Source organism: Medicago truncatula, chromosome 5, assembly GCF_003473485.1.
Source record: "Medicago truncatula cultivar Jemalong A17 chromosome 5, MtrunA17r5.0-ANR, whole genome shotgun sequence".
Classification (NCBI taxonomy): Eukaryota; Viridiplantae; Streptophyta; class Magnoliopsida; order Fabales; family Fabaceae; genus Medicago; species Medicago truncatula.
Window position 1 is genome coordinate 44,802,463 of NC_053046.1, and position 9,869 is coordinate 44,812,331.

General features: G+C 36.5%; 1 protein-coding gene across 2 annotated transcripts; it reads right to left on the minus strand.

The window, feature by feature from the left end:
• Positions 1-482: 482 nt before the first annotated feature.
• LOC112422206 (UTP--glucose-1-phosphate uridylyltransferase 2) lies at positions 483-6,439 on the minus strand. Of its 2 annotated transcripts, none has more exons than XM_039834149.1 (10): positions 6,384-6,439; positions 5,836-5,868; positions 5,623-5,654; positions 5,465-5,540; positions 5,332-5,388; positions 4,843-4,926; positions 4,652-4,750; positions 4,465-4,569; positions 3,020-3,091; positions 483-912 (listed from the first exon to the last, which is right to left on the minus strand). In XM_039834149.1, exons 1-10 carry the CDS (start codon positions 6,393-6,395, stop codon positions 880-882), a joined length of 603 nt encoding a protein of 200 aa, XP_039690083.1. In that variant the 5' UTR covers positions 6,396-6,439; the 3' UTR covers positions 483-879. The 2 variants fall into 2 exon arrangements, with proteins under 2 accessions (XP_039690083.1, XP_024640837.2); XM_024785069.2 differs by having other exon boundaries at positions 5,623-5,660.
• Between the last annotated feature and the right edge of the window lie 3,430 nt (positions 6,440-9,869).

The window sequence follows — 9,869 nt, forward strand, 5'->3', positions numbered from 1 at the left end:
GCTCTCTTAAGTTCTCCCAGTAAAAAAACACAAGAACACAATATATACTAGCCTTCCTCTGAAGCAATCGTGTCACGATTTCCCAAATCGTGTCACGATTTGCGTCTGACCCAAGGTAGACCAGTCCTTATCAGGGATACTTAACGAGCAAGTTTCTGAATCGTGTCACGATTTCCCAAGATCGTGCCACGATTTGGCGTCCTGCAAACTAGCTCACGGCCCCCTTGAAATCGTGTCACGACGCCAAAATCGTGTCACGATTTCTCTGTTCTTCCAGACCACAAATTTGAAGCCAATATCAACACACTGTTTTATCAGTTAATCTCTAGGAGTTTCAGAAGAAACCATTACGAAATCAGCAACAGTTATTAAACATTCCTACATAGATTATGATGTTGTTTGATAGACATGAATGAGTGTGCAACATCAGACGAAAGAAAAAGTACAAACAGTAAGATTTTGTTGTACCGCCGGTATATAACTAACAATAAGTCAATGCCGAATATAATACCTCCAATTAAATAGGATGAAAAAATGTCTGCTCCGTGCTCCAACTCGTTGTACAGTAAACAATTGATGAGACTATGTAGTATCAAGGAAAACAATCACTTTTACTTTTTTATTCATTATCTCAGCATCAAGCCTTTTTTTTTATCTAAAAGCTAAAAAGCTACAAGGTCAAATAAGTGAGTAGAGACAATTATTTCATCACTGTTATGGCGCTTCCAAAACTTGTTATTTGTTTCTTCAACCTTTCGGTTCCCAGTAAATAGAAAAGCTAACTGATGGCGAGCTTTGTAACTTTATTGCACTGCAAATCAAAGCATCTGGAGTCACCTATTCATTAGAAACAAATACCCCTCAACATTGGTGAACCATTCATTCTTGGATATCTGCAATGTCGTTGATCTCCTGTAAATTGGCACAAAGAAATTGTAAGAAAATTACCAAAAGAAAAAAACTGAGAAAAAGTGTTGATTAATCAAGAGGAAGTTCATGTCACTAGCTGAAATTGTCATAAATGCTGGAAAATTAAAAGGCTTTCAATGATGCTATTAGTTAAAGCTTGTTGGGGGAATGCTTCATAATCCCCAAGCTCTTCAGGTCAGCATGCTGAAAGGCATTCATTTAATGAATGTTCGTAGGCATACTATTAGGAATGTGTATGTTAGGTGCAGGCTCAATAGAAATGGCCAATCCTAATTTAGTTGTATGTTTTAAATAGAGTAAGGGAGAGCAGGTGGCATTCGGTTATTTTGTACTAGTAACTGGTTGGTTGGAAAAGACTAGGCTCCTTGTTTCCTAGCAGTTTGTGGAAGTTCACAACAATTCCCTTTCCTCCTTCAATGTCATTTGTATTTTCTGTTTTCAATGCATAACCAACTCAAAAGGAAGGATTATTCCCAAAGTTTTATTAATAAATAAGTCCTGTTCAGTATTCGTACGAATCCTACAAGGTTCTATCAACTGGTATCAGAAGTACACGATCCTGGCAGCAGCTTGATGTCTTCTTTTGAGTGTGGATGCTTTTGGGAAGACGACGGTGGTATAATTAAGCACGTTTAGTGCAATTTAAAGTGCAGCTTTTAATGTGAACCGTTCATTTTAATCTGAGGGTAATTATTTGTTCCTGTCACCTCTTACTAGAGAGAGAGAGAGAGAGAGATGAGGGTAACAAAGGAATGGAATGTGTTCTTCAAAAAAAAAAAAAAGGAATGGAATGTGTTGGGTTTTCAGCTGCAACAACAGGATGGTAAGGGAAGGATCACTGATGGCTTGGAATACACAAATGGGGAGGAAAGGTGCTGAGAGATATCCAGGAACCGAGTAAGGTTTCCAAAGTTTGGGATAGGCACCTCAAATAGCCTACCGCTCAATTGTCATCCCTTATTTTCCTTGTCCTGTTCACAGAGATCTATGTAGTACATACCCTCTGTTTAGTTTCAGTAACAGCGATACTTAGTTTTATTATCAGGTTCTATCAGTACAGTACAACTTTTGACGTGATCATTGAGAAAAAATTCCTAATTTGGTTGGAACTTGGAATATGTTTTTAAGATAGTTGAACTGTTGCATAGTGCCCTTGTGGTATTCAATACTTGATGATATGTAAAGCAAGATGAAAACATGATTTTAATTCCATTCCAAAGCTTTTTTCTTTAAAGGAAATGAACCAGCTTAAGCTATCAATGCAGCATGTACTTCAAGTGATCTCCTGCTGCCTAGCAATTGAAAGGGAACATTGAGGGTGCGTTTGTTCCCGGTTAAATAAAGCCAGTTCAAGATTCACATGCTAAGGAAGTGTGACTTGAATTTAATAAGACAGGTCAGAAACTCTAGCACCTGAAAAGCAACTTGCAGCATTGAAGCAGACAAGTTGCTGGAGGAATTTGATCAAATATTTAATATGTTATTGGTCCAATTAAAGGAAGTATCAGGGCCGAGGGAGATGGCTTTCGAATTTTTATTACTGGTTTGAATGATGTGGATCAAATGGGACCTACCCCTGACAGAGTGATGCACCGTTAGAGGGCCAGTTTCAAAATAGTTCAAAAGGACCAAGTTTGAGCATGGCATGAGAGCATGGGGATTCACAAATCAACAGTTTTAGGAATAACTGTAGCTTTGGGTCTAACCCTTACACAGGGTTCGATCGTAATGAATTCAGAATTCGGTATATTTAATTTCAGAGTCCAGCAGAAAGGAGGGTAAAAAGAGTTGTCTAGAAATATCAAGATTATGACTCCCGGTTGGAGAACCATTGGAATCGTGCATCAGATATTTGCAGTCTGGATACATAACTAAAAGGGCACCCTCTGATAAAATCAATATAAGTGCCCATGTTTTCAAAAGACAAAACAAGAAACCAATGATGTCTGTTATACCAGTTCAAACAAAACAAACGTTTTCAAGACATCTCAACTACTCCGCCCAATAAACAAACAAGAATATAAACCATTGAAAGAAGAAGACTTGTAATATAGAAATTCAAAAGCTCAAACTGAAACTAGTATTGTACCTTATTCTCAATCACAACTCCATCTGGAATTTCCAATTTCAAGCCCGGTTTTGCAACAATAGTCATGTGCCCCTGATAGTGGGTAAAAGGTCAGGCAATGCAAAAATAAATACAATCCATAGGTCTTCCAGGCAGTAGTCAAGACAAACTCACCCTACATTACCAACTGTGTAAATTTAGTAGCATCATGAACTAGTTAAATTACTAGACTTTCATAGAATTTGAATGCAGTAAATTATAATTAGGTTTTCTACTCGAACTTGAGCTAATGTCAATCTTCTATTCCACATGAAAAGCAGAAAACTTAACAACTTTTGAACAAGAAGAAAAGTTGAAGGAAATTTGGCAGAGAGAAAAAATAGTCATAAATACTGTTTAGAGTATTGGTAAGGTACAATTACAATCTGTAGATGTAGATTTACAACATTAAAAAAAAAAACTGATTTATCTCTTTCCTGGATTATCCAGGAAAGAGATAAGGTAAGGTCTAGAGCTTGACAATATCAACCCCATATTATACGAAAATATAGTTGAATTCCGGTGCAAGGAAAATTGAGCCTGTGCATGGTCCATGTTTTGCTTCTTCAAACCCAAAGTACTCTTGCATGATGAAAAGTATTAAATATCTTGACCGCAAAACTACTATAACCTCAAAACTGCTATAGAACAATTGACAGTGCATAATAGTAGGAGCTTGATGCTAATAGTAATATTGAATCAAAAGATAACTGTATAAATTCCAGTTTATCCTACAAGGACCAAGGTTCCTCACAGACATGCAGTCATACCCTAACAATACTATTCATGCGCTCTCATCTAACGCCTCACACCCTCATAATGCAGGCTAACCTACTAACTTGGCCACATCAACAAATCCCCATGACAGAAATGGTCCATCCACGGTTTCAACTTGTGCAAGCATTATCCTTGTCAAGACCATACATGGACCCACTTATGTATTTGAATCAGTTCTGATATTGCGCTGCAATTTGGAGTCTTTAAACGTACGTATAAACAATCCACTTTGATGTTTTTTTTTTTTATCCTATTTCTCAATTTTTAACCGTGCTTAAATTTCTCTACAAACTAGCAAGATCAAAATATAATAGCAAACAAACATTCATTCACCTAAATCCAACTTTCTCTGATACACCATACATCCCAATCTAAGGTGGAAAAAACGGGAGAGTGGGCATTTGAGGCATAATAATATGTTACCATATCTTTTCATTTCACAAATACAAAGGTATAAAAAAAGAGTGTGTGTAAAAAGTTTTCCATGATATTCAAAAAAGAACATACAGGCAATACCCCAAGTGGTTCTAAGAAATTTGAAACACTAAGTGTAGTATGGAGTATGGACCCCTAGACAATTGAAGGGAATACAGAACTAATTAGCATGCCTCACGAGTCACGACTAACAGAAAAAGAAACATATATCATACCTTCAAAGTAATATTAGCCCCAAACCACACGTCGCCTCTCACAATCAAACTATCCAACCCCACGATACTTGGAATGGATTTGAACCGACTTCGAAAGTCAGCAATCTGAGAATGGAACATATATATAATTCATTTGAAAGGGAATAAAACAAGGCATGGATAAGACAAGAAATAAGAAAATTTTCACCTTTTCATATTTGGGTCCCAAGTCTATCACAGGATTTAAAGCGTTGGTTCTAGCTGGATTGCGAGCTAAAACACCTTCTCTAGAAGTGTATAGATCTGACTGCAAGGATACATAAGGTGAGAGGAAGTCAGTCATCTAAAGCAAAGTATGTTTTTCATTAGCAGAATGTACATATAGAATTGATCTGCTACCTGCAGAAGCAGTAAATCTGATGTTGCATCCAAGGGAACAAAACGAGATTTGGGTATGGAGACACCAATCACATTATCAAAGAACTGGAATTAAAAAAAAAAAAAAAGATACATTAAAAACAGCAATTAGCATCTTCATATCTAATCGAAACAAGTTTCTGCAATATCAGTTAATACTTAATAGTATATTTCCTCTGCACTAGGTTATAAAGGCCATTGTGATTTGTGACATTACTACTACCTAACCGAAATAAGCTTCACCGTTTATAGCACCGGTGGTGATAAAAATTTACAGGTTAAAAAAAGATATATTAACAAGAATTGAACTTGCACCATTGCAGATTAACTAGTCGTATATTTATTGCTGCAATTGCTAAAACTACAGCCTCAAATTCGAACGGTAATCCTGTTTTATGCAAAAGAAAAACATAAAAACAGAAGAACAAACATGAAGATGTGACAGAGAAGCATAAACAATAATGAAAATACCTGTACTGCCGGTCCAGCATCTGTTCCTTGTAGAAGAGTTTGATCATAGTCATCCTCCTGGGAGCAGTATCCCTTTCAATTCATTTTCAATAAGTGAGCAGTAGAATGCTGGACTAATAATAAGGAATTGTACCTTTGAGATTGGGGGCATCTGGAGCTTTAGTCTCTTAGTGTCAAAAAGCCTCTTAATGGTTCTTAAACTCACCCACCTATGCAGAGGACCAAACGAGAAAATTACTAGATTTAAAAAATTTACGCAAGAAAATGAACGAAAACCAGCATTTCACTCACATGTTTGTTGTATCAATAAGTTTGCATTTGTCCTTCAACTAGAATATGTCAATCAGGAAAAAAAAAAAAAAAAAGATAGAAAATAAATTGCATTAGTTATAATAAGCTCACAAGTCTTGTTGGCAACCTTGTATAAAACATATAATGTTGTTGCATAAAAAGAAAAAAAGTAATACAAATATATGGAAGTTGTGAAAAAATAAAAAGACTTACATCTTTATCTTGGTTTCGAGCAATCTCCATAAGCTGCATAGATTACAAAACATATAATGTTCAACGCACACAGTTTAAGTATTCTAGTAACCAAATCACCCCGTTACCTAATAAGCATTTGACAAGAATTAGTAGGTCCTGACTCAGGACCTAGACCATGCAGATAAGTGCAATGGATCTCACATCAAATAATCTCAAAATGTGCTTAACCATAGGATCTCCAATGAAAATTACAAATTTAAGACCTCTTTGATCTGTTTCCATTTCTATTTACAATAATTTACATAGGAAACAGGGGGAAACAAGAAATAGTTGTTTAATTGATTCCTATACAAAACTTATGAAATAGGAAACAAATTGAGAACAAGGTGACATTTTTTTGTAATTACAGATGAAAGTAAAATCAAATAGACCCGTAAGTTTAAAGATGTTTGTTTATCCTCGTGATACCTTTCCAGTTCATATGTTTGAATTTCTGAATTTAAAATGATACCTCATTTAGTCTTCAGGTATCATGACACTGAATGAGGAGGGAAAAGAAAATGCACCTTAAAATTCATTGGAGTTAAGATCACATTAGACGAATGGCTTGGTGTTACCTGAAAAAAGAAAGAAGAAAGAAAATGAATCAGGAAACTCGGATACTTCCCACATTGTCGCACTTCATCACAAAGATATACTCCTTTCCCTAGAAAATAAAATGAGAAACTTGGTAAGAAATTCACAAACAAATGAGCACATCCCAAATATGCACATATATGAGCATCTCTGATTACAGCTTGTGTTTTTACTGTTGTATAATATGATTCGAGCTCATGCTTAAAAGTTTTAAAAGAGCGAGAAAAAGGAGAGATATGAAGGGTGCTCAGCTGCATAAAAGTGCATATCTGTGACAATAATAAATCCAGGGTTCCACCTATCATTAGTGAACGGAATACATCACCATCGTCAAATGTATGCCTGCACATGTATATAATTAGCAGGTTAGTTTAAAATGACATTATTTATCATGTAAGTAGTTTGCAAATCATGGAGAAAATAGTTCAATATCTTGAAATATAAATGCAGTCAAGAGTTTTATTTATTTATAACTAGACTATCGACCGTGCTAATATTTGACGGTAATAGGTAACAAAATAGTTTAGATGAATGTCATGATTGTCATATAGTATTTCATAATATTAAGAAGCATAGACGTTGGTACTGTCCCATAACATAATTTTCCATGACATCGTCCTTGATACCGTAACGTAACATTATAGGTTAAGTACAGGGACGAAGCTAGGTACTAATGGAAAGGGGCAGCTGCCACCTATGAAATATATAGGACTCATGTGCATATTAATCGTTCGCCACCCATACTTTCATATCCACTTGGTTCACTTTGTTGGAACAAAATGTGTTTTACAATGAACCTTAATGAGTTTTGATGATAACAAGGTATTAAAAATTGTCAATTGGTTATTGCTAATAATTGTTCAAGTATACAGGACCAAATGCTAGTCAAGTAATTTCAATAGGTCTTGGAAGAACAATGGAAAGCAAAGGAATTCATAGCATCTGAAGAAAACTGCGTCTGAAGCTTGAAGTGCTCCTGAAGCTTAAGTGCATCTGAAGTGATAACGTCATCAGAAGCAGAAGCTCATCAGAAGCAAGGTTAAGCAAGGTTTTCATCAGAAGCGAAATCATCACCAGAAGCTACATTTTATCCGTAAATTCAAACTGAAGATCCAAAGTAGCTGTTTCTCATTTCAGCACTATCTAAGAAGAACGAAGAATTGAAAGGGAGGTATCAACGGTCATTTTGGATAGCACTGAGTATTTGTCCTTCGTTAACAGAGTTGACAAAGTACAAGTGTACAACCACTACCTCCACTACTCTGTTTTGTCCACGCTACAAGACAAGACAACAGCTATGCCTGCAGAATTTGTGCCTTCAAGATGGGAATGAATTTGAAGCTAATTCTTCAAAGGACTACACCCAAATCAGGCAAAGGATTTTAGACGTGCAAATCATCTCAACGTCTCTTTCACACCTCTATATAAAGGATTGAAGACTTGAAGATTGTAGATAGAAATACACAAGTTAAAAAGCGCCAAAACTCTGTCAATTTGATTCTACAAAGCACACTGAATTTCTGCACTGATTTGATATATCTTAGAAATTCAAAAGTCTAGAGTCTTTAACGTATTGTATTGTGAACACCACTGATTGTATATCAAGTGTTCAAGTCAAACTTATTTCATTGTATTTTTGTTTGATCAGAAGCCTCTTGCCTGCGTGCTTGAGCATTAGAAGACTCTTGCTTAGTGCTTGAGCATTGGAAGACTCTTGCGTGTGTGCTTGAGCATTTTTGAGAAGTCTCATACTTAGAGAGTATTGAGCATTTTGTAATCTTTGTGATTATAGTGAAATCTCCTTGGAAGTGCAAGGGGGACTGGACTACTTCCGATCTGTGGAAGGAACCAGGATAACTGCTTGTGTCTTGCTTTTCTTTTCTCTGCTTTGATCTTTTCCGCTGCATACCTGATTCTGATCATTTCATCAGAAGCACTCACAAACTGCTTCTGAAGTTTTATCAGAAGAAGTATTTTTAGAGAGAAAAAGAAAACACAATTGAACCCCCCTCCTTGTGTTTTTCTCACCTTCAATTGGTATCAGAGCTTGCTCTGTTATCATAAGCACTTAACCGTGTGACAATTCAAGATCCAAAAGAAAAACATGTCTGGAGGAGAGGAATCAACTACTACAAAATACACAAGTGTCAAACATGACTATGATAATGCTGACAAGAAAACAGATTCTGGAAAAGCTCTAAAGTTTAATGGAGATCCAGAAGAGTTTTCATGGTGGAAAACAAATATGTACAGCTTTATCATGGGATTGGATGAAGAGCTATGGGACATACTGGAAGATGGAGTTGATGACTTGGATTTAGATGAAGAAGGAGCTGCTGTGGACAGAAGAATACATACTCCTGCTCAGAAGAAGCTTTATAAGAAACACCACAAGATCAGAGGAATCATTGTGGCTTCTATACCTCGCACCGAATACATGAAGATGAGTGACAAATCCACTGCGAAAGCTATGTTTGTGTCACTATGCACCAACTTTGAAGGCAGCAAGAAGGTGAAAGAGGCTAAAGCTTTGATGCTAGTTCATCAGTATGAACTTTTCAGAATGAAGGATGATGAGAGTATAGAAGAAATGTACTCAAGATTTCAAACTTTAGTTTCTAGATTGCAAATACTGAAGAAAAGCTATGTTGCTTCTGATCATGTTAGTAAGATTTTGAGAAGCTTGCCTTCTAGATGGAGACCCAAAGTAACTGCTATCGAGGAAGCTAAGGATCTAAACACTTTAAGTGTTGAAGATCCTGTTAGTTCACTCAAAGTGCATGAAATGAGTTTAAATGAGCATGAATCCTCTAAGAAGAGTAAATCCATTGCTTTACCATCTAAAGGAAAGTCTTCAAAATCTTCTAAAGCCTACAAAGCCAGTGAATCTGAAGAAGAATCACCTGATGGAGATTCTGATGAAGATCAATATGTGAAGATGGCTATGCTGTCCAACAAGCTTGAGTATCTGGCCAGGAAGCAGAAGAAATTTTTGAGCAAGAGAGGTGGCTACAAGAACTCCAAGAAAGAAGATCAGAAGGGGTGCTTCAATTCTAAGAAGCCTGGTCATTTCATTGCTGATTACCCTGATCTTCAGAAGGAGAAGTCTAAAAGCAAACCCAATAAATCAAGCTTCTTTAGGGTTTAGGGTTTAGGGTTTAGGGTTTTTAGGGTTTTTTAGGGTTTAGGGTTTTTAGGGTTTAGGGTTTAGGGTTTAGGGTTTAGGGTTTAGGGTTTAGGGTTTAGGGGGGTTTAGGGTTTAGGGTTTAGGGTTTAGGGTTTAGGGTTTAGGGTTTAGGGAGGGTTTAGGGTTTAGGGTTTAGGGTTTAGGGGGTTTAGGGTTTAGGGTTTTAGGGTTTAGGGTTTAGGGTTTAGGGTTTAGGGTTTAGGGTTTAGGGTTTAGGGTTTAGGGTTTA

Bases quoted from the DNA above. Each gene is read 5' to 3' on its own strand.
- LOC112422206 (XM_024785069.2), bottom strand. The intron at 4,927-5,331 runs GTATTTTCATTA...TTTTAATTCCAG, and splicing joins ATGCTGGACCGGCAGTACAG to TTCTTTGATAATGTGATTGG. The intron at 3,092-4,464 runs GTATGATATATG...ACCCACTATCAG, and splicing joins GGGCTAATATTACTTTGAAG to GGGCACATGACTATTGTTGC.